The sequence below is a fragment of the Diadema antillarum genome, unplaced genomic scaffold (assembly GCF_040938485.1).
Source record: "Diadema antillarum isolate AM-2024a unplaced genomic scaffold, OU_Dant_1.0 seq00000015_RagTag, whole genome shotgun sequence".
Lineage (NCBI taxonomy): Eukaryota > Metazoa > Echinodermata > Echinoidea > Diadematoida > Diadematidae > Diadema > Diadema antillarum.
In genome coordinates, this window is record NW_027271135.1 from 1,611,275 (window position 1) to 1,635,469 (window position 24,195).

Here is a 24,195-nt window from a genome sequence, read left to right on the forward strand (position 1 = left end):
ATACTTGTTAACATACCCACCTGGAACAGAGCGCACCCACTACCCCTCGCTGTGACCCATAGATCTGCCGGAACCTCCCGCAGGTCTTCACGCTGCAGCACGAGGTGGTTGTTGTTATCGATGTCGAAGGAAAACTCCTCTGTGACTTCATTCGAGCCCGACTTCAAAGTTTGAACGTCAATTCGCAGATCTAATGGCGAATCAGGGCCATACACTCTCTCTGCAAACTGAGCCACAGCTTGCAATCCAAGAACAGTGTCCTGAAAAAGAAAAATGAAGACATACTCAATTCTAAATAATTATGATGTCAAATATATATTATACATCTTTCCAATAAATCGTCAGTTTATATAATTTCAACTTGTTTTTCATCCTTTGGTAACTTCTAGATTAAAGAGTGCTATATATCCCTTTCAGTTGATCCAAGAAAAAAAAAGACGAATATGCTTTCTGATGCCTATGGGATCATTAAATGCCATAACAAACTGTCAGCAAAGCATGCTCTTAGGACATCAACCTTCTAAAGAGTTTTCAATGAAAACCGATTAACCTCAATCATGAGTGATACTTACCGACCTTCGACGTTCTCATCGTTATGCCTGTTTAATAACTCTTAATCTACACAAGCAGTTTATACGTCTCTTTATTGTCCCATGAACTTTAGATTTCCATTCAGAATCATTTTTTTAAATTTTTACTCTCATCCGTAACATTTTATCACCTTTTTTATTATTCAGTTTTCATAATGATATTGCGATGTATTCTTCCTCTTTCAAAGCTCCGTTCTAGCAAAGGATAATTGATTAGTAGCCGAAACGGTGACAACAGCTGGTGAAATTCTAACCTGAGTCGAAGAGAAACCACCGAGGGCGTTTCGCTGAGCATTCAGCCAGCGGATTATTGGCAAAACATCGTCAAAAATCTCATCGAAGGGCTGATTCTGATGAAGATGTGCCAGCAGAACGTAAGCTGTTATCTCTACACTGGAGGAGTCGGCATGGCAATGGTGGATGCACAAGCTCTCTTCTTTCTCAACAACATCACCGCTGCTCCAGAAACGAAACCCATCTTGGAGGCAAAGGTTTGATTTTTTTTTTCAAAAAAAGAAAGAAAAAAACGGTTACCAAATGTTGAATCTGCGCATTATCCATGAATCATCTCCTTATAAGGTTAATTTCAATATCTCTGTTCACCTTTATTTCAAGAAAAACAGAAAAGAGGGAACCAAACAATTCTGTCTAACTTTGCTCAAGAGCAAATGCACTTACACATAATTATTTGCAAATTTTGGACATAAACACTAAAGTGTCACATTCTCGATCAGAAAGAGCTATGGCAAATGATACGAAATCATTTTGAAATTGCAGGTGAAACGAATAATGCCATAGTATTATGGTAAGAAAAATGACTGAAATGGATGATAATGCATATATTCTACCACATCCAAAAGTAGAAATAATATGATAAAACCCAAAATAAGAAAATACAGCTTAAAATATGAGATTATGTTCTGTACGTAATGCTTTATCAGCTAGCTACATTGCACCAATAAAAGCAAATTATGTTAATTATTTACAGCTAATTGGACGCTTGCGATGATGCATGTTCTTAATATCAGTTAGCCATGCAAACATATTTTCTCCAATCTTACTGCTTTGGGCGATATTGAGAGCTTATACATTCTGGGGTCGGATGGAAAAAAAAAATAGGTGGTAGCACGATTGGAACACACAGGGTTTTCTTGGAGTGATAAATTTGCGACCAGAAAAGGGGCTTACTTTTTTCTTGTGCTCTGTCGTTAAGGAGGCTTAGAGCTCGAGACTGGCTGGTGAAGTAGTTGCCCAAGCCAAAAGCATAGCTGGTCAAAGCCAGCGCATAGGTGTTCATATCATCTGGAGATGTGGTGTTCAGCCAGTATTCCATACAATACAACCCAAGGACTACTTCATGACCCTACATGATGTGAGATATAATGAATGAAAATGAAAGGAGGATATGTGCTACGATAAGTACTGCACTAGAAAAGGAGGTTCGCTCGTATTATCAAGTCTGATTCTTAGACATACATCATAATTACACACAAACTAGATATCTTAGAAAGAAAACAACAACAACAACCACAACCACCACCACAACAACGAAAATAATGTAAAATGGTAACGTAAACCAAATAATGATGCGGGTAGTCCAGACATTCATTATGTGCAGCTACAATTTATTTGAGGTGGGTAAAACTCCGAAAAACATGAACATTATTAAAGTATAAGGTATAAAGATGCGTTTACACGATGTTCCCGGTAACCACGGCGGCCCCGTTTCAGGCCACCGTGGATTAAACGGGATGGAAATGAAACAACGCGGTGAGACGAGATAGTCAAACGTGACAGGATGTGATTGCCAGGATGCTCGTGTTAGAGTTTTAAACTGAAAAAAAAAGAATATATACATATATATATATATATATATATATATATGTGACCGTGCACCTCAAAACGAACATAAAGTCGCACACACTGATTTTGCGTGAGGACTGAAAATAAGTGAAATGGGTCACCCTACCCGAACTTGACTTTTTCATATTTTCTGAAAGAGCGGGTCTTCTTTTACATTATGCTAAAATTTGGTATAATAAAACGTGCAGTAAAGTGTGTTTTTTTTGTTAGCAGTTTATCTCGAACATTTTTGGTTCAATAGTGTGATAAGGTGTGTCTTTAGAATCCCTTTTTCAGTTCTGAAAAACCTTGTTCACACTCTTCACTTTCAACTCTAATAACTTTTGAAAAGATAGTGCTACTGTTTTGAAAGTTGGCATTGATTATGGACAGAATGTGTTAAAGAGGCATTTTAATTTCAGTTTAATCTGATAATCCCTTCATTGTTGTTGCTCTGGTGGTTTACTTCCTGTTTTTTGTCCCATTCATCGCACAGCCAGCACGGTTTGGTAAAGATTAAGCGCTTGAATAGACACTGTACTTGAGAGCCTCTTTTCTCAGTTCACACTTTTCCTGAGTTTGTGCTTTCTTTCCAATATTTAGATAGGTTAGGAGAGTCAATTTGATTTTAGTTGTACATCATTTTAAAGGTTAAAGTCTGCTCTTTCAGAATATGGTCTTAACTAAAAATTCATGTCTGGCGACTTTTTGTTTGTTTTGAGGTGCAGAGTCACATATATGTGACCGTGCACCTCAAAACGAACATAAAGTCGCACACACTGATTTTGCGTGCGGACTGAAAATAAGTGAAATGGGTCAACCTAGCCGAACTTGACTTTTTCATATATCTGAAAGAGCGGGTCTTCTTTTACATTATGCTAAAATTTGGTATCATAAAACGGGCAGGAAATTGTTTTTTTAGCAGTTTATCTCGAACATTTTTGGTAGAATAGTGTGATTAGGTGTGTCTTTAGAATCCCTTTTTCATTTCTGAAAAACCTTGTCCACGCTCTTCACTTTCAACTCTAATAACTTTTGAAAGGATTGTGCTACTGCTTTGAAAGTTGGCATTAATTATTGACAGAATGTGTTAATGGGGCATGCTTTGATTTCAGTTTAATCTGATAATTCCTTCATTATTGTTACTCTGGTGGTTTACTTCCTGTTTTTTGTCCCCGTGTATTCATCGCACAGCCAGCACGGTTTGGTAAAGATTAAGCGCTTGACTAGACACTGTACTTCAAAGCCTCTTTTCTCAGTTCGCACTTTTCCCGAGTTTGTGCTTTCTCTCCAATATTTAGATAGGTTAGGAGAGTCCATTTGATTTGAGTTATACATCATTTTAAAGCTGAAAGTCTGCTCTTTCAGAATATGGTCTTAACTAAAAATTCATGTCTGGCGACTTTTTGTTTGTTTTGAGGTGCAGGGTCATATATATATATATATATATATATATATATATATATATATATATATGCTACGGCAGCCCCGGTGCCAATGAGGAATCTAGTATGCAGCGATGAAATGGGGTGCACGTAACAAAGCGGGGAGGCACGTAATAGGCCGCAACAAAGCTTGGAGGCTCTCCGTTAGCGGTAGCGGGATGCGACTGAAAAAAAAAAAATATATATATACAATGATAGTCTAGAATGACAAGACGATGTGACAACAACGTCTGATAGCAATAAGTTCACCGGAGCGAGGATTGAATCGAATAAAACTAGAATGCGAAGAGGGAAAAAACATGCGAATGTCTTATCTACCCACGGCGCACTACGTTTCAGGCAAATGGGGCTGCAGAGGCCGCCGGAAACATGGTCTAAACGCACCTTAATACATGAAGTTAAACATACTTGTGTATTCCATTTTGTGAGCTAGATCTACCTGTGCAGTACAGGTTTACTGTCATGAAGGAACAATAAAAGCATATCTGCATGGTCAACATTGCCCCTCCGTGCGTCACAGGAATACTGAAACAGATCGGAAAATAAATTGTGTATAAAACTAATTCAAACTCTACCCGGCCATATATATGGTTGAGATCAATGCAGAGGAATAGCAACTATACCATGAGGGAATTGGAAAGCGGACACATGTGAGTTTAGATAGCACATGTTATGATATCAGCCCCAATTTGTTTGATGACTTGAGGTGGATGTAAACCAATTTAAGCAAACAACTCACATCAGGGGATGCTCCAGATTCAAGCATGGCGACTGTCACAAATGCTGTCATGGTAACAGGGCTGGAGACGGATCCCTGGGTTGGAGAGGATGAAGAAGTGGACTCATGTGTTGGAAAGAAGACAGTTGTTAGCGTCGGCTAGGAAACTTGCGGCGGGAATTCTGGGAAGCTTTATCAAGAGTATGATAACTGGGTTACATTTCGATCACAATTAGCCGATCAGACTTCGGGGGGGGGGGGGGGGGGGGGGAGGGGAAGGGCAACCAAACACCCGATTACAAGTGAGAAAGCTTTGCATAAGCTGGGACGAAGAAGAAAATGAAAATTATTTCAGTCATGACATAAAATCCACTCACTCCCCACTCTCCTTCAAGTGAATAACCATACATTCTCTGACGGAGTATGGTTTTACAAACATTGTTTGTTTGTTTGTTTGTTTGTTTGATTTATTTTTCTGCCAACACAATTTCATACTTAAATCAAGACTATGTGTGCGACTTTATGTTCGTTTTGAGGTGCACTTTCACATTTTCAGTAATATCAAATAAAATATCAGTTTATACTGATTACAATGTACATGATTTAGAGAAGGAAAATATAAGTATAAATCAAGTCCAATAACAATATATAATGATTACCAAATTTCCAAATAATTACCTGAGAAATTATGCGGAAGAAGGACTGCCACTATGAGCAAAAGCTCGAACACGTGGCGACCAGGGACCTATCTATACATAATGCACATATTAAATTAAAAATGCAGTGGCAAATCTTCATATTGCTACTCATTTTAAAATTAAGCATTGCAAACGACAAGACGGAAAGTTTCTTGGCTAGTTGGTCATCACTCTATTTCAATATGACGTGACGATTCATTTTGATTATTATTACTATCTGTGTGTGTGTTTGTTTTTTACATTAGCTGAAACTGCGTACTGATAAGGCACTATTAAGAAGTGTTGTTCATGGTAAAATCTAAGTCTACCTGCATTTCTTTGTGGATGACTCGACCCTGCTTGATGATGCAACCTTCTGCGTCCGTAGAGTGCTGAAGAAGCCATTCCCTGGTTCTCTCAAGATTGTTTTCGTCAACTTCCATAAACTCCTTTGCCAAACTGAAAGACTTTAGGACGAACGCGGACAGCCAGGTGCTGCCGTGAACGTCCCTGATCCCAAAGGCGCTGTAGGACCCGTCTGGTAGCTGGTACGTGAGCTCTCGCTGGTAGCCTTTATTGCAGTATATTTTAAAAGCAAAGTATTATGCCTTTGTTGATGTAAGCAATACCATCGGGAACGTGGGGGAATGCAGTAAACTTTGTGGTGTTATCATCGGTAGGGGAACTATGATGATTCATTAATCTAAAACATGTGTCTTTGTTTCCACAATGGGAATTTTCTCCTCTAGTTTATTGTCCCCTCCCCATCTTTAAAAATACAATAAGAAGGATTGCACAAACAACTTCCAAACAAACCCAATCAGAACCTTGGGGACGGCTTCTTTGCAGAAAAAAGACATATGATTTGTTCATTTTAGAATTAACTTTCACATCATACACTGACCAGATCCATCTTATATTCTCTCTTCTGCTGAGAGTCCATACTACGTTACGTAATGTTGCATACAAATGTTTTCGATTGATGCAGCTGGCCTAAGCCTCTGTTTACACTGTGTGAGCACATGGACTCTTAAAACTGACTTATGCTTGCCTTCACAAGGCAGTCTTTTTTGCCATAAAATTGTCACACTAAATTCTGAATAACCATATTTTATAGCTTTGAAACCTACAGCCACCCAAGGGACTAGTCCGTTGTTTGGACACTTACCGTTTTCCATGTACTCCAAGGCCTTTGATGATATCCCATTGGTCAGCTGGTTTGTCTCCGTCAGGTAATGCATCACAAAGATGCTGGGTGCCATGGTGATCATATTCTGCTCCCCGCATCCAAAGGGCATCCTCAGCAGTTGTCCAAGGTTACTCATGACTGGTCCAATCACATCGCCTGTAGAACAGGATCACAGCAAGCTTTGTTCATGTGTGATCCCTTCGCAACTCTGTTCTTATTCTTTATTACGTATATAACCTGTAAGTCTTGCCTTGCTACACATTGAATACAAAGGCAATGTCATTTCAGTGGATGCGGAAGTATCAGTAGAACATAGCTGTGCAGTTCAAGGACTGTAGCTCAATTATTGCAAAAGTTATACACTGTTAGAATTTCGATTAAAGCTATGTGTACGAATGTATAGCAACATTTTGAGGGCGCTGAAAAAGCAAACAAACAGAACTGTATTGTAATTGACATGGAAATCATAGAGGGGTAAACAGTGTATCGTATGAAATTGGCAGTGTTTTCACCAAAAAGGCACGGAATCATGGAAGTTTGTCTAGAGAATAGATATAATACCATGAAATCCAGATATGAGATTGAATTTGGAGTGACACGACCTCCTATCTCAGCAGCCATCATGAAACCTCCTAACCCGATTTTGAGTATGAAGTATACCGAATTGAGTTGTAAAACATTACAATTATTGGTAATATCAATAAATCAAGAAGCATTGTGTACAATGCTTCTGATTTATTTGATGTTAACATTGATGCTTTTATGAGAAGACGCAAAAATATGAAATCTTAAGATAAAAGATAAATCTTTTTGCTCTCCTAAAATATATATTTTAGATACAATGTATGAGGTCTTATAACCCAATGGACGATTGGTCATTATCAAGTGGAGGTAAAAAGACGCCAAACGAAAAGGAAACAAAATAGAATGGGCTTGAAAAGCTGTCCTGAATCTGAATCTAGATGAACAATTTCCTTGAAGATATTTTGTGTGTACCGATGTCAAATATGTGCATTCTTCATGGCATAGAAAAAAAGAAACATCGATGAGGTGTAAGTCTCTTTTTCACGTGGATGCGTAACCACATAAACACTATTTTTGTACACGACATGATTTTCTTGTTAATATGTCAAGTTTTAAATTGATACAAACTACTTGTTTTCTGGTTATGAAAGAAAGAAAAGTGAAGGTGGCAAATATGTTTAGAAATACAAGATGTACACAATTACCAAATCATATCAATCTCACCGATAACTTGTATTCTTCCTCGTGCAGATCCTGGAACAATTACCTCCGGTAGAGCGAGAGTCACCATCTTGGAATATGGTTCATCACCCTCATCTACCAGAACCAACAAAAACGACGGAAAGTAAGAGAAAAAATCAAATGCGACCCTGAAACACAACACCACCACCAACAAAAAGTCGACAAGAATTTTTGTTAAAGGCACATTCTGCAAGAGCAGATTTTAAGCTTTGAAATTATATATCACTCCATTTGAATGAAGTCTCCTAAATAAAATCTAAATCGTTCAATCTAAATATTCAAAAAAAAAAACATTCGAAAGTGGAAAAGTGTGCACTGAAAGAGGCTCTAAAGTATAGGGTCGATTCCAGCGCTTATAATCTTCCCATCTCGTCCTCAGTGGAATGAGTGGGGATACAATAGGCTGCCAAACTACATAAAAGTAACAATGAAGAAATTATACGAATAGGATGGACTTTCACATGCTTTATCAACACATCCTGTTCATGACTAAAATCATCTTTCAAAGCAGAAGCATAACCCTTTCAGATTTTAAAAGAAAATTAAAAAGGGCCTCTAGGGCATACCTAGGCACAATATTCTACAAATAAAAAGATTAAAAGATCAAAACAGACAAACCTCTGCAACACAGGTTTCCTTCATCGCTACGATCCCAAATGATAAACTAATGTAAATGAAGAATATTGCTCCTATGGAAAATATGAAAAACCAAGATTGACAAGGTTGACAAGTGCCACCTATTTTGAGTCCTCTCGAAAAATCAGAGCGTGCACCTTTTTGGTTGGTTTTGTGATGTATATATCGTCAAATAATAATTGGAATTGAAATTGAAATTGAAATGGAAATTGAAGTTGAAGGTGTTTTGAACCCTTTAAATAATTAACCAATAGTTTTTTTATTCATTCCAATTCTAATGATAAACTTGTGATTAAAAAAAGGTACAGTTAAAAACCACTTAACACACCTGACAGCCTTAACTCTTTCCATTTTCAAGACATTAGAGTATTGGGGAGACATTTGAGTTAAAGAAAATGCTAATGACAAAAGCTGATATTTATATTGCGCAGCCACTATGAAAATACACTCTACAGAGCATTGCATAGTAATAATAGTAGTAGTTATAACAATAAAAACACTAAGAATACAAATAATAACAATATATCTATATAGCGCATTTCCATAAACGTACATGTTCAAATGCGCTTTACCAGTGGATTATAGTGAATATCACAAAATACATAATTCAAAAATAGAATGCATTGTTAAAAAGATGAGTTTTTAACTTGACCTTAAACTCAGTAACCTTAGCTTCCTGGCGTCGGGAAAAAAAAAAACAACAAAGGGAGATTATTCCATAATTTCGGTGCAGCATACACAAAAGCCCTGTCACCAAGAGTAGCTTTTGATTTCCCTGATTGATATTTCAATAGTGTTTGATCCCGTGAACTTCGGAGATGATAGAATGTTTGAAAATATTGGATTACAAAATAGATAAGAAATATATATTAGATAATGAATGAATAAAAAGATGAATACATCATTCATGAATAAACGACACAAATGGATAAGTAATTACATGTATTATTATGGAAAACGCCAATTCTCTCTCTCTCTCTCTCTTGAGAGAGAGAGAGGGAGAGAGAGAGAGAGAGAGAGAGAGAGAGAAAAGATCCCTGTAATTCATAATAGAAATTCATTCAAGATGATTTCTGTAACTGCATGATACGACCTCTTTCCAGGATTGAAAGATCATTTCAAACTTCTTACCATCTGGACATATCATTTCGCTGAAAGTTTCTTCTCTTTCTGCACCTTCAGGCTTTCATGCAAGAGAGAGAAAGAGAGAGAGAGAGAGAGAGAGAGAGAGAGAGATACGAGATGTTAACATAAATCCTAAATAAACAATACTGATAATGTATACTTTTCTTCGTTCACAGGTTGATGTGAAACGATTGTACATGAATATATGTGTATGTGCGTGTGTGTGTGTGTGTGTGTGTGTAGACAATAATGAAATTAACATAGCAGATCATTTTTCTTTATAATAAATCTTAAGATAGCCGAACAACTACTTTCAGTCTTTCAACTTAATTGTTCCATTTTAGTAAAACTGCTATTCTATCATATGTGACCCTGCACCTCAAAACAAACATAAAGTTGCCAGACATGAATTTCTAGTTCAGACCATATTCTCAAAGAGCAGACTTTAAGCTTTAAAATGATGTATAACTCAAATCAAATGAACTCTCCTAACCTATCTAAATATTGGAAAGAAAGCACAAACTCAGGAAAAGTGTGAACTGAGAAAGAGGCTCTGAAGTGCAGTGTCTATTCAAGCGCTTAATCTTTACCAAACCGTGCTGGCTGTGCGATGAATGAGACAAAAAACAGGAAGTAAACCACCAGAGTAACAACAATGAAGGGATTATCAGATTAAACCTAAATTAAGCATGCCTCATTAACACATTCTGTCCATAATTAATGCCAACTTTAAAAGCAGTAGCACTATCCTTTCAAAAGTTATTAGAGTTGAAAGTGAAGAGTGTGGACAAGGTTTTTCAGAAATGAAAAGGGGATTCTAAAGACACACCTAATCACACTATTCTACCAAAAATGTTCGAGATAAACTGCTAAAAAAACACACTTTCCTGCCCGTTTTATGATACCAAATTTTAGCATAATGTAAAAGAAGACCCGCTCTTTCAGAAAATATGAAAAAGTCAAGTTTGGCTAGGTTGACCCATTTCACTTATTTTCAGTCCTCACGCAAAATCAGTGTGTGCGACTTTATGTTCGTTTTGAGGTGCACGGTCACATATTGCACTAATTTAATCTAAGTTTATGTCTTCTTAGTCCGTTTGTTTTTGGTATTCAATGAGGGTTATAGAAGCTATCCGAATGAAGGAATATTTTTTGTATGTCATCAACTAAATTCAAGAAAAAAAAAATCCCACTTTGCGATAATTAAGATGAACGCTCAATTTTCGAGTAAAGATTCTAAAGTTGTTACAAGTAATGAACAATGAAAAAAACATGACAGAAAGAAATCCGTAAGATGCAGTCTTAAAGCTTGCATGTATACCATGACAATAGATTCGACCTGTGTTGTTGTTGTTGTATTTTAGGAGATTAAAAGTCGCCCCAGTCAAACGACATCTCACTACCACTATGCCCTTAAATACTTGTATTTTCGTAAGTACTCCCTTAATTATAGACGTTATGAAAACGAAATTACTGATTCGTCACGTGATTCATGTGCACATGTTGATAAACAAAACAGAATGGAATTGAAAAAAAAAATTCTAACACATCAGATTCTGCAGGATTTTTGTTAATAATGTATGAACTGTATCTCGTTCACCAATTCTTCCGGCCTACTGCATGATACTACGTGGAGGGAGGTTTGAACTCATGAAATCACTCACCTCCACAAGTATGGTGTCCTCAAGGACATCAGCAACTGGAAAAGTGTAATTACCTGGAACAATTTCCACATTCTCATCTGCAATACGGTCTGCTACAGCATCGACTGGAAAAATAAATGGGAAAAAAATACATGTACAACTTTCCCATCACATCAACTGCCTTCTTTGCCATCCAGTAAAACATCTCCAAATCACTAGTTGAAACGTTTCTAGAGCCTTTGTAATATGTAGCTGCTTCAAAAGACGTATAAAGAACCAAAGAAAAAAGAAAATGAAATTACTACTCAATATTTACCTGTGTAGGTATTCGAGCAGGAATTTCCACGTAGCAACGTTTGAATGTGACAACGTTGACATCCAAAGATTAGAGAAATCATCAATTCAATAATACCAGGATACAAACCCAACCTGCGTGTAACGCAATATTTATTTATGTTTTTTACTTCAATGTAATGTGCGCCTAACTTGCTATAAAATTCGTATGGAAACGTCTATGACGATCAATGGTGGGTTCAGTACATATTCGCCTTCGTTTCGCTGACCCCATTCACGTAACTTTCTGTGTAGAAGTTTTTTTTTCAGCCCATCAGCGCACGGTTGATTTTTACCTTGCGTACGATTGGTATTTTAATTGTTCAATGACTCATGTAATTGGCCGTTGAAAAAAAAACAAAAAAAAACAATGTATGTACCGCTTGACTGCGTTTATACAGCCAGGTTACCATTGAACCTGCCCGTTCTCCGTTGACCTGCAAAAAGAATTAATTTCGTTTTGGGGCGCTGTCTGAAGGCTCTCGAGGAAGTGCGGGAAGAACTGGGTATTAGATAATCTGTGAATAAGCGATTTTTGTTTTTGTTTTGTTTTGTTTTGTTTTTGTTGTTGTTGTTGTTGTTGTTGTTTTTTTTTTTTTTTTTTTTTTTTTTGGGGGGGGGGGGGGGGGGGGGGCTAATGTGACCCTGCACCACAAATCAAACAAAAAGTCGCCAGACATGAATTTTTAGTTAAGGGCAAATTCTGAAAGAGCATACTCTAAGCGTTAAAACCATGTATAAGTCAATTTAAATGCATTCTACTAAAAACCTATATAAACACTGGAAATAAAGCCCACACTCTGGAAAAGTTGGAACTGAGAAAAGAGACTCTGAAGTACAGGGTCTATTCAAGCGCTTAATCTTTACTAAGCCGTGCTACCTGTGCCATGAATGGGACAAAAAAAAACAACATGGTGTAAACCACTGGAGCAACAACAATGAAGGGATTATGGGATTAAGCTCAAATTAAGCATGTACTATTAAAACATTCTGTATATGATTAATGCCAATTTTCAAAATATTAGCATCATTCTTTCAAATGTTATTAGACTTGAAAGTGAAGCGTGTGCAGAAGATTTTCAAGGAGTGAAAAGTGGTCTCTAAGAAAAACCGGATCACACTTCTCTACCGAAAGAAAAAAAAAAAAAGAGAGGGGTTTGTAAACAAACTGCGGGAAACCCACTTTCCCTTACAATTTATGATCTCAAACTCAAGAATAGAGTAGAAGAAGATTAGCTCTTTCAGAAAATACGGAAACTCTAAATTGACTTGGTTGACCCAAGGTCAAGGGGTGCAACTTTTTGTTTGTTTTGAGATGCACGGTCACGTAATCATAATCAAAACAACCTCGCAATGATTCCATTCGATGATAGGCTTGTTATATTAGGTCTGTCACTACAACATTATAGAACAAATGAGATATACAGGTGTAATGATTATGATCTTCTATCACAAAACCAACAAAATGTTGAACTCTCTGGTTGTGTGAGAGGATTCAAAAAAGGGTGAACCGAGTCTATAGAGTCAATCTTAACTTTTTCTTTTCTGAAATAGTTATACATATTTGACATTATTGTGCAGTTTTGGCTATAAAAAAAACGGAGAAATGTGTTTTTGACATTTTTCCAGAACACATTTATTTTTGAAATGATGTGATAAGGTATGTCTTTAGAGTCCCTTTTTAATTTCTAAACATGAATAACTTTTGAAATGGTGATGCTACTGCTTTAAAAGTTTGCATTATTCATGGATAGGATGTGTTCATAGAACATGAGCAATTTTAACCTAGTGTGATAATCCCCCTTGTTGTTGCTGTAAAGTTTGATTGTGTGTGATTTTTTAATCCAATTAAATCCAATTAATTACGGATCAGAAAACGTTAACGCTTGAGAGCACTTTGTAATATTTCACAACTTCTTTTCTCACTCGACAATTTTCCAGAATGTGAAAAAAAAAAATCCTTTTCTGGCGACTTTTATAGTTCTGTGATGCAGGATCAAAATATTGACCACATAAATTGGTAAATTTTCCATTAAAAAAAAAAAAGAGATTGACTTACCAATGAAGTAATTATGTCTCCCAAGCTATAAGGTATTCTCCTTTTTACGATTTTTTTTTTGATTACTTGTTTCTCAGAAAGACAAGATGAACAAACAGAGTACAGGGTTACAACAACAACGGAATAAAGATGAAAACAGGAAAAGCTTCGGAGATAAAATACATTCTCGTTGTACTACCTCTAATGGGAATATCTCCAAGCCCACTGAAGATCAGTTCATACTCCATAGTCCGAGGGGTACTTCCACACACCTCAATAACCGGAGACTCGGGTTCAGCCTCAATAGAGAAGTCAGCACTTTCAGTCATCGATAGCTCAACCTCGTGAACATAGCAAAATGAAGAACATATAAACATATGTACATGTAAACATATTGTTGGGACCCTGAGTCAGTACCCAAGACAATAGAGATCAACTCTATAGACGCATGAAGAAACCAAGCAAACCAGTCATTTCGATGACCAATGTCTCAATCCAGTATTTTATTCGAGCTCGCAAGACTTCATGACTGTCACATACCAGTGCTGATACCAAGACTGACTTTCTCTCCATTCAACGTCAGAGGAATTACCAATGAAGATTGACTCTTGGTTTCTTACAAAAGCCAGACATCATCCATCACCTTCGTATATATAATCAACTACTTCAAGAAAAATGACGGTATTCTACAGTGACCGTATCAACCGCTGATCATTTGTGGCCTGGTCTGGGGACAGCGAGTCTACTTGGGGGTGACAAACTCTAGGGGGCTCGTCAGTTGTAAGGGGAGAGGAAGAACCACAGATACAAACAATGTTCTCAGTTAATGTGTCCACCCATAAGACCTGCCCTACCAACTTTCAAGTGGAGTCCCAAATTTGCCTCACTCTGGGACTGTAACGATATCTTGCTTATTTAACGTGGAGCAGACACCCCCTCTGGCGACCGACGTAGACAGCTATTCGAGAGGTAAGTTACACCAAGTATTTTTAATGGGCAAGACAATCACACACCTCAAAAATACACCCTCAAAAATATTATTTGTATTAGTGTTCTATAGTGAAGTTTCTTTCATCAAACATAACCTTAAGTGTGTTTTCTTTGCCGAAGGACATGTGTGGACAATGATAGTGATGACAATTATAGTTTACCTAGTCCCCTAGGTTTTAGGAAAGAAGGTCCCCTCTCTTTGACTGTGGCATATATCATTGATATGCCAGCATTGACTTCATTATGGCCAGTTTTTTTGAGGAATGATCTGAAATATGTTAAGAGAATGCATGGTAATCTGCTATTAAAGTGTCTAGACACCCATCAAGGGAGAATTGATATAGATGTCTTAGGTTCACAATGCCTTATTTACTTGGGGGGGGGGAGGGCAATCTAGCCCCTTTTGTAGCACACTAATGGATTCGCTTTGTGAAGGAGTACAATATAAAACTCACAGTTAGGCAACCAGTCAAATAGTTGAAGACTGATACTTTGACAGGAACTTTCTCATCCCGGAGGACGGAATGAGGGAGTGTGTAGGAGAGGAAGAACGGCTGGAAGGCTCGGATGGACGTTGAGTCAGCCACGCCCACTCCGTGAGTGGGTGACAGACAGAAGGCACTGGCCACCCAGTCCGTTATGGTGTGTGGAATTTCTTCCCTGGTAACCTGCTGACCACTTGCCCTATACAAACCCAATAGGAGACAATTTAGATAATGGCTGTAGATCCAACAATATCTTCAGGGTAAGTTTATTGTTTCGAACTAAATGCATATGTGTCCCTGCACCACAAAACAAACAAAAAGTCGTCAGACATGAATTTTTAGTTTAGACAATAATTAATAATCATTCTAAAAGAGCAGATTTTAAGCTTTAAAATGATATATAACTTAAATCAAATGGACTTTCCTAGCCTATCTAAATATTGGAAAGTAAGCACAAACTCAGGAAAAGTGTGAACTGCGAAAAGAGGCCCTTAGGTACAGTGTCTATTCAAGCGCTTAAACTTTACCAAGCCACGCTGGCTGTGCGATGAATGGGAAAAAAAACAGGAAGTAAATCACCGGAGAAATAACAATGAAGGGATTATCAGATTAAACTGAAATTATACATGCCTCATTAACCCATTCTGTCCATAATTAGTGCCAACTTTCAAAGCAGTAACATTAGTAGTAGTTGAAAATGATGATTGTGTACAAGGTTTTTCTGAAATGAAAAGGGAACTCTAAAGGCACATCTAATCACACCATTCTACCAAAAATGTTCGAGATAAACTGCTAAAAAAACACACTTTCCTGCCCGTTTTATACATGATCTCAAATTTTAGTGTAATGTAAAAGAAGACTTGCTCTTTCAGAAAATATGAAAAAGTCAATATCGGCTAGGTTGACCCATTTCACTTAATTTCAGTCCTCACGCAAAATCAGTTTGTGCGACTTTTGTTTGTTTTGTGATGCACGGTCACATATTATGATTTCCATCATTTTCCAATTTCCATTCCTTTCTTTCTTTTTCATCAAAAAAGACCACTAAGTTTGCAATGCTATGTACAGTAGTACAGTTATTAAAATGCCTTATATGACATTTTGAAAACAATGTCTTTTATCACGACACAATTTACCACAACTATCCCCCCCCCCCCCTCCCCGCAGAATTCTTTATTTCCTGGTGGGTATCCTAAGCATAGCTGAATATTTGCACATTATTATATGCATACACTTAAAGGCATAACTTGCCATTTGCAGATGAAACAAAAACAAAGCATAAGTCCTTTACGATAGCTCTCAAAAGTGAGTTTAAGATATAAACCACCATTTTAGATCTTCGATCGGTAAAATCGATGTTAACTATTGTTTAGTATACAATATGTGAACAATAGTTATAGTAAAAATGTTCCCAGACTTAACCGTCCACAGTTTTGGGCTATTGAGAAAAATTCAAATTTCTCCTCATATTTCAGGCTCGATCGCGAAAATTTTTTATGATAGGATGTTTTGTGCACCAACAACAGACCTACACGATATGCATTCACTGCCATACCTTGAACATTTTTAAAATCAATGTTCCGAAAGGTAAACAGTACTTTTAAATATAACCATAATTATTATAAAATAAATACAAACATATAGTTTCATACTAATAGGGAACGTTTTTTTGTTTTTTGTTTTCATTCACTTAATCATGTCACAGAGGATATTAGTATGGGATTTACTGATAAAAAATGCAGTCATGTATGTGGAAACATGTCATAGAATAGAATAACTTTACCCTATTCTCGATAACTTCCAAAGCCACGTTTCCGGAAAGTAAGATCTCAACGCTGCTAAGTGTTGGGTTTCATCTACTACAGGCTCCTGTTCAATCCTTTCTGGATTCAACGTCCTCATCTTTGAAGTACGTTGTAAGTGATTCCCTCCTTGTCGAACATCGAACACCCCAATCACCCAAGTTGCTTTTTCATGACAAAAAAGATATCCAAACAAAACAAAGACAAGAAAGCAAAAAGAGAAAGAAGCAAATTAGTGGGTGGACTTATAAATCTCTTTTTAGCAGGTATTGTGATCGGAAATATGCACAAAAGGGAAGACCAGAGACGCTGAGAGTCGCGAATACCCACGACTTATAACACAATTATGGAATATCATGAAAATGTTTTTTTTTCCTCATGAACAACTTGTACTCTCAGCTCCTACGCTGTATATAACTCTCATAATGTTCTTTTACAAGACTTTAAATTAATTGGAGTCAGTCAGCTCACACTTCTCCATAACGGACAATCATGTCAATGGTTTGATTTGCAATCTTCACCCACGGTGACAAAACAAGGAAGACGCATTTCGATTTAACAATATCATAAAGTAGAGTCAATATACAAAGCAATGTTTTGTTGTATGGGAGACAATGTTTTTGGTTGCACATCACGAGTTCGATATCAAAGAGTCATTCAGCCCAAGAGTTCGTTCATATCACGAATCCTGCTCTCGAGCTAGACATTGCGTGAACAAGGCTAATGAACACGACATCAAGTAGAAGTAGATCCACGAGTTGCTAACGAGCGAGACAATAGCAAATAGGGCTCATTCAAATAGGTCCATTATTTATACATAGTCACGAGACATGTAACCCCAGGGGCAGACAGGTCTGAGGGTAGACACCAAGCAAAACAGTAGTAAGAACAATTCTAACTTTGTAGATCCCCCTCTTCGTATGAGTCGCCTGCACTCATTTAATACTTAAACATTTATGGTCAAAATTTACATTGAAGAATGATAGTTGACTTCAACTTTTTGGCACTGAATTTTCACTTTCTTTTTTTTTCGGCTTGAAGGCCGCAGGTTTATTCATACATCATTGAAACCACCACAATATTTGTAAACTGCAAAACTACATTGCTGTATAAACGCCTCTGGTTTCGCCCCGAATCATTGTTATGATGCCTAGAGCTCTGCGTATTCTTTTTCTTTCCCTTGAAATAATGATGCAGTTATAGTAATTTTCTCCACTCTGTAATGCATATAATTATGTGCGTGCGTTATTTCAAATATTATATACCATTTAGGCTGACCATTTTATATAAGTATGTGTGTGTGTGGTTGGGTGTGTGTATGTGTGTGTATGTTTGTGTGTGTGTGCATGGGTGAGTTTAAATAGTGTGCGATACACGCTCGCGTGTATTATCTGTTATTCGAATTTGCGTAAAGAATATGAAGTATTCATCAACATAAATACGCTACCTTTAAAATGATCTCTTGTTGAGACATGATGCTTTTTTTTGGGGGGGGGGGGGTGGTAAGATTATTACTTTAATAATAATTAATATTAAATAGTTGTATTTGTTTATATGAGTAGCTCCCTCATGGAGACGATATGAGCTCCCTTGTGGAGACATCATGGTACGTTTAATATTCTTGTTTTAATATCTCTAAGATTTATTATGTTTGTATTAGTATTGTCTTGGGCAAATAATTTGTTTTATGGGGCCCCAATTTTTCTATATTCTCTTTTTTTTTTACAACAGCAACAACAACAGATCCACGACAATGACAATAACAGGCACACGGGACAGACGATATGTAAATAAGGTTCCCGAGCTCAAGACTAGCCAAAACGGTCCATGGGCTAAACACTACAGTATTTCATGTTACTAATCTGTATTTTGGTGTGGGAAATACATCACCTTAATAGTAATTGAAAAATGTTTCGTATTTCACCCATTTAAAAATAAGTCAGTCATTGGATAAGAAATGTTAAATCTTATTACGTTGATAGTTCATTTTGAGTTTGATATTTGAAGACCTGAAAATAAGAACGACCCAGGTCCAATTTTTGGCCAAATTCAGTTTGACATGGGAAATTGTAGCTTATGCATGAACTCATCTTGTGTGTAAATGATAAATCCTAATTACCCCCGGAAGTGCCTGAAATGAATGAGTTAAATCTTAAATTAATATACGAATGAAGAACTTGGGTCATTCTTACATTCATATAATAACGCCCTCTCTCATCCATCTCTCATCTCTATAGCAGAATATCATGTATATGAATCAAAGAACGACCCAAGGTCATATGAATCAAAGAAAGACCCAAGTCCACCACACAAAATGGCCTCTCCACAATAAATGAAAATGTTAATTGTCATAATGATAATATGTTCTAATTTGTATATATGTGACCCTGCACCTCAAAACAAACAAAAAGTCGCCGGACATGAATTTTTAGTTAAGACCTTATTCTGAAAGAGCAGACTTTAAGCTTTAAAATGATGTCTAACTCAAATCGAATGGACTCTCCTAACCTATCTAAACATTGCAAAGAAAGCACAAACTCAGGAAAAGTGTGAACTGAGAAAAGAGGCTCTGAAGTACAGTGTCTATTGAAGCGCTTAATCCTTACCAAACCGTGCTGGCTGTGCGATGAATGGGACAAAAAAACAGGAAGAAACCAACCAGAGTAACAACAATGTAGTGATTATCAGATTACCTTGAAATTAAGCATGCCTCATTAACACATTCTGTCCGTAAATAATGCCAACTTTCAAAGCAGTAGCACTATCCTTTCAAAAGTTATTAGAGTTGAAAGTGAAGAGTGTGGACAAGGTTTTTCAGAAATGAAAAAGGGATTCTAAAGACACACCTAATCACACTATTCTACCAAAAATGTTCGAGATAAACTGCTAAAAAAACACACTTTCCTGCCCGTTTTATGATACCAAATTTTAGCATAATGTAAAAGAAGACCCGCTCTTTCAGAAAATATGAAAAAGTCAAGTTCGGCTAGGTTGACCCATTTCACTTATTTTCAGTCCTCACGCAAAATCAGTGTGTGCGACTTTATGTTCGTTTTGAGATGCACTGTCACATATACAATGTTGCCTTCCCATCACAGTTAAATAGAATATTTTGGGACAAATAAAAAAGATTGAAGTTTGTTTGTTAGTTTACTCGGAATGGTCTTCCATGAACTTGGGTCGTTCCTATACTCATTTGTGTGGGACTTATATCATACTTGGCCTGGAATTTCGTGCTGTACATTAGGTGGTGTTGGTTTTATCGGCGATGAGACGTCTGAGATTAAATAAATAGCATTCAGAAAAAAAAAAGAAATGCAAGAGATGAATAAGAGTCAACTTACGAGAACTTTCTGTAGTAAATACCCAGCAAGGCCTTGTTTCTAGCTCAAAGTTGGATATGAAATCAAGTCCAGCCATCTGAAGGAGGTTAACACAGCAAATGGTCATGATAAAAATATCACGTGCTCACTAGTTCTCACCCTCCCCGATGAAAAGTCTTCGTCATCAACATTTCATCGTTCTCCATCTGAGTGATTAAAATCCCTTGATATAAGACAGCGTCTAAACGTAATGGCCCTCCTGAAAATATTTCATAATGTTTTGCGGAATGGAGAATAATAAAACTTACAGTCCACCACAAAACAACAATATTCATAAAAGCTCTGACGGGTGTTTGAGGAAGCCGCACAATATAGTAAATTTGGCATGCAACGAGGCGATACATTGCAGTTTGAAACATGCTCTTTACATTGTATGCATTCTGAACCAATAAAGCTTGCGGTAATGCACACCCTGCAAATCATTTCTTTGGACAGCTGTTTATAATTATGATAAATTAAATAAGTGTCCCATAAAAAACAAGAAACAAAATAACCTTTTGCGTTAAAATGCATCTGACATGATTTCACGCTTCATTTCAGGGTCTCAGTGTTTGAGATAGAAAATGAGAATTTTATGAGCCACTTTATTTGTCATATGGGTATTCTGTGATAAAGTACTAACATTGCGAATATTCTGCCCCTCAAAACAATGCACAGCAATGCGATCGTAATATCTCTTTGCCCTGTGGTTACAAGGTTCAACTTGTTTTGCAATGACCATTATTCTACTTACCCGAAAACTCTCAGAACTGTCAGCATGCTTACTATACCACAAGGCCTCAGAATTTGGTGGAAGCTCAATCTCCTTCCTCTGCCGTAAGCATGACTTGGAGCTTGTGAATTGGACATCGTTTATACTATTAACTGGGGTAAATACCTGCAAATAATCAAGGGGAAAAAAAGGACACGATCACTTCAAAGGGATAATGGATTTTCCTATTGTAACATTTACTTTCTGCTTCTCACATGATTTTGAATTTTCATAGTTTTTCACTTTTCATTCACGATGAATCTCTTCATTCCACTCACTTTGTATGTAGGCTGTGATTTCTGTTTAGAAAAAAAATACTTATAAGATAATCACTTATAAGATAATCACAAGCGTATAAGAAAATGAACTTACTTCCTGCACAAAGTGAGGATGGCTTGGCAGACACACGTACAGAAGTTGGTTGGCCTGGTCGAACCTCTCTGCCTTCAACAAACTCTACCGACACCTTCGGGAGAGGGGGTTAAAAAAGAATAATGGATGAACAGATCTTAAATAATATTCTTTATGACCTTAGATATTCACACTGACAAATTATTCAATTCCCGTGACCACAGTTGATATCTCAGGTACTCATAACTCATGCTGAATGAAAAAAAGAAAATCAGAAACATTCGTTTCATATTCCCCTCACGAGAGGGTCTATCTACCTCCAACTTCTTGATCTTTCCAAACATAAATAGACGGCAATGTAAATATTATAATCTCCTTTCAAACACTCATCTTTATGCCACAGTACTGCTCTCAGGATTTCTATTATAGAAATTACAGAAATCTCATATTTCTGCTGTGTAAATTAAAGCGTGTCTTAAAACCAACAAAACTGTAATTCTGATAATATATATTTGTATGGGAGCATGCTTTCAGTTATATCAGCTAAAAATATTTTTCCCGAATTTCATATTAAGCATTCATAAAATATGTGAGGGTATGACATCACCATGTCACTCATTCGAATAATCATGACGACTGGTCAAGAAATGTTTTCTGATTTTTTTTTCTCCAAAATAACATGTTGTTTGTCCATATTTTCTATTCGATTTTTGTTATCATTTTTTAGAGAATGATCGTCTCTTTTTATCTTTTTTTTTTTGGAGGTTCATCTATTTTTGTTAGTTGATTACTTCTTTCACGTTTAATGTTTGAAACAAAGTATTCTCATCTGAACAGCATTATTCATTCTTATGATGCAACGAAACCTCGGAGTTTGTCATCATCCACTATACCGGACAGCATTGGTAAAATGAAATTATTCTTAAAGATCCTATCTAATGAAATATTTTAACAAATGAACCAAAATAATATAAGTCATTGCAACGGTTTAGAAAAAACAAAAGTAGATTCAGAGCCTAGTTTGGTAAATTCTGCCAGTACTTCACAATGTTTCTTATTTGGCTCGTATTGTTTGTGCACCATTTGTATTTTATAATTATGTTCCTTTTTTTTATTGTGAGATTCTTGCATTTACATTAGGAGCTTTTCCAATGAGCCCGATAGGTTTTATTTCGCCCCAAAGGAAATGTGTCTATGCGTTGACTTAAAAACTTTAGGAATTCCTTATTTCAATATTGAGATAAATGAAATAAAACTATCAAATAAAACCGGATCATGTTAAAGAGGAGAAGCACAGTATTTGTTCAGACACAAATGGATTGATACAATCAGGCCTACTGCGTAGTGAAAAAAAAAAAATAATGAGTGTTGTGAAATAGAAATCACTGCTTTTTTTTTTTTCCTTTGGGCATGCTCATCAGATGATACTTTCAGCTACTACAGTATATTGGCCCCAATGGATAATACCAAAGATTCTACATGTAGTGTGTAGGATCTCTGATATTACGCTCCATGCTCGACTTTGATAATCAATCTTTTCTCAGCTAAATCTGCCACGTCACTGCGTGAGCTTTGGTTGACAATTCTAAAAGTCACGTAGTCGATTTTTTTTTAACTATATGAGGATATGTTATTGGAAAGCTTAGGTACTGGGCATGATGCTGCCAACCTTATTCTCAAATGCAGGCGCTATTTGAATTTCCCCATTGGCGCTGACGACCTCACCGTCTCCACGGATGTAAAAGACGAGAAGATGGGCTAGGGGAGACATTTGCGTCGTGGCAGTAAAGGAAAAATTCAAGTTGTCGATAACAAAAGAAGGATATGGTGGAAGATCAGGCGCTGTTTCTTCTGTATTGGGTCATAATGGGAAAATGATTTTTGAAACGTCATACAGAATATCGTACAAACAATAGACAAAAAAGTTCAACCATGTTATACAAAACTCATGGTCACGTCATGTTTTCCGTTGGTATTGTTAGTATCTGCTCAAAGATTGCTCCTTTTTGATAATGAATATATGAAGAGTTTGTTCGCAAACACCGATAGGTCCAATTTTGGAAATTTTGAAATACGGTCTCTGTCATAAAGTACAAAATGATACCTTTAACATGATATATTGGTCACTACATATAAAGGTACATTTTTGAAGTTATGGTCAAAAGAAGCAAACATTTTCTTATTATTCTCTTTTTTTCTTGACCTTGAATCGCAAATATCTCCATTTGGCAAATATGGACTTATCGGTTTTTGCGAAAAAGCTCTTCATATATATATGGGTGAGAATTTTGAACCATGTACAATTGCCAATTTTCGCACCTTATGACATTCTTTCCCTTAGAACACGCCAGGATGATCTAAGAAACCAGATTTTTTCATGTCATCTCAAAGATTGGTAAATTTCCTTTCAGGAAATATATGGTTTGGTTGACTTTTGCCTGATATTTTTCATTTGACAAGGACTTAAAGCGTAAAAATACGGTAAAAACGCTATTTTCACAATAATTTTTGTTTTTCAAACTAATGGTGTGCATTTTTAAGCGTACGTGGCATCTAATATCTGACCATGTTCTGGATCTGACATATCATAGGTACGAACCACAAAATTATAAGAACTTTATGAGCACGTATATAATCACAGAGAACAATTGAAATATCAAAGTCCTAAACAGACGAACGTCCGTGGTGCTTTTATTTCTATCGCTGCTGCAAATTCTACTTTGTTGTCCCAACTGTAATGTATACGAAAATTTGGTGTTCCACCTAATGAACATATCCTGCAAAAATTGTACGTCTGCTGGCTGCACATGGGACGTAATATTCTTTTATGCAAAATTATACTCAGTTTTCGTCACGGACGTGCTTCCGCTATTATCTAATAAAGATCGTATCCCATTAAACGCTATTGGTGATATTGTTCTGAGTCGTAAT

The 24,195-nt window shown here is 36.7% G+C and overlaps 1 protein-coding gene across 1 annotated transcript in view; it reads right to left on the reverse strand.

Annotated features, from left to right (window-relative positions):
- The window catches only part of LOC139725120 (pregnancy zone protein-like), a 34,105-nt gene extending 11,070 nt beyond the window's left edge, over positions 1 to 23,035 (reverse strand). The window contains exons 1-16 of the mRNA XM_071636207.1: positions 22,934 to 23,035; positions 21,326 to 21,379; positions 20,896 to 21,039; positions 20,124 to 20,199; positions 16,761 to 16,944; positions 14,948 to 15,176; positions 13,702 to 13,843; positions 11,153 to 11,256; positions 9,495 to 9,546; positions 7,710 to 7,802; positions 6,441 to 6,617; positions 5,602 to 5,843; positions 4,617 to 4,691; positions 1,779 to 1,953; positions 845 to 1,068; positions 21 to 260 (exon numbers count right to left, since the gene is read on the reverse strand). Of these exons, the coding sequence (XP_071492308.1) occupies positions 21 to 260; positions 845 to 1,068; positions 1,779 to 1,953; positions 4,617 to 4,691; positions 5,602 to 5,843; positions 6,441 to 6,617; positions 7,710 to 7,802; positions 9,495 to 9,546; positions 11,153 to 11,256; positions 13,702 to 13,843; positions 14,948 to 15,176; positions 16,761 to 16,944; positions 20,124 to 20,199; positions 20,896 to 21,039; positions 21,326 to 21,379; positions 22,934 to 23,035 (2,313 nt within the window). The remainder of the gene's footprint in view (positions 1 to 20; positions 261 to 844; positions 1,069 to 1,778; positions 1,954 to 4,616; positions 4,692 to 5,601; positions 5,844 to 6,440; positions 6,618 to 7,709; positions 7,803 to 9,494; positions 9,547 to 11,152; positions 11,257 to 13,701; positions 13,844 to 14,947; positions 15,177 to 16,760; positions 16,945 to 20,123; positions 20,200 to 20,895; positions 21,040 to 21,325; positions 21,380 to 22,933) is intronic.
- Positions 23,036 to 24,195: the final 1,160 nt, after the last annotated feature.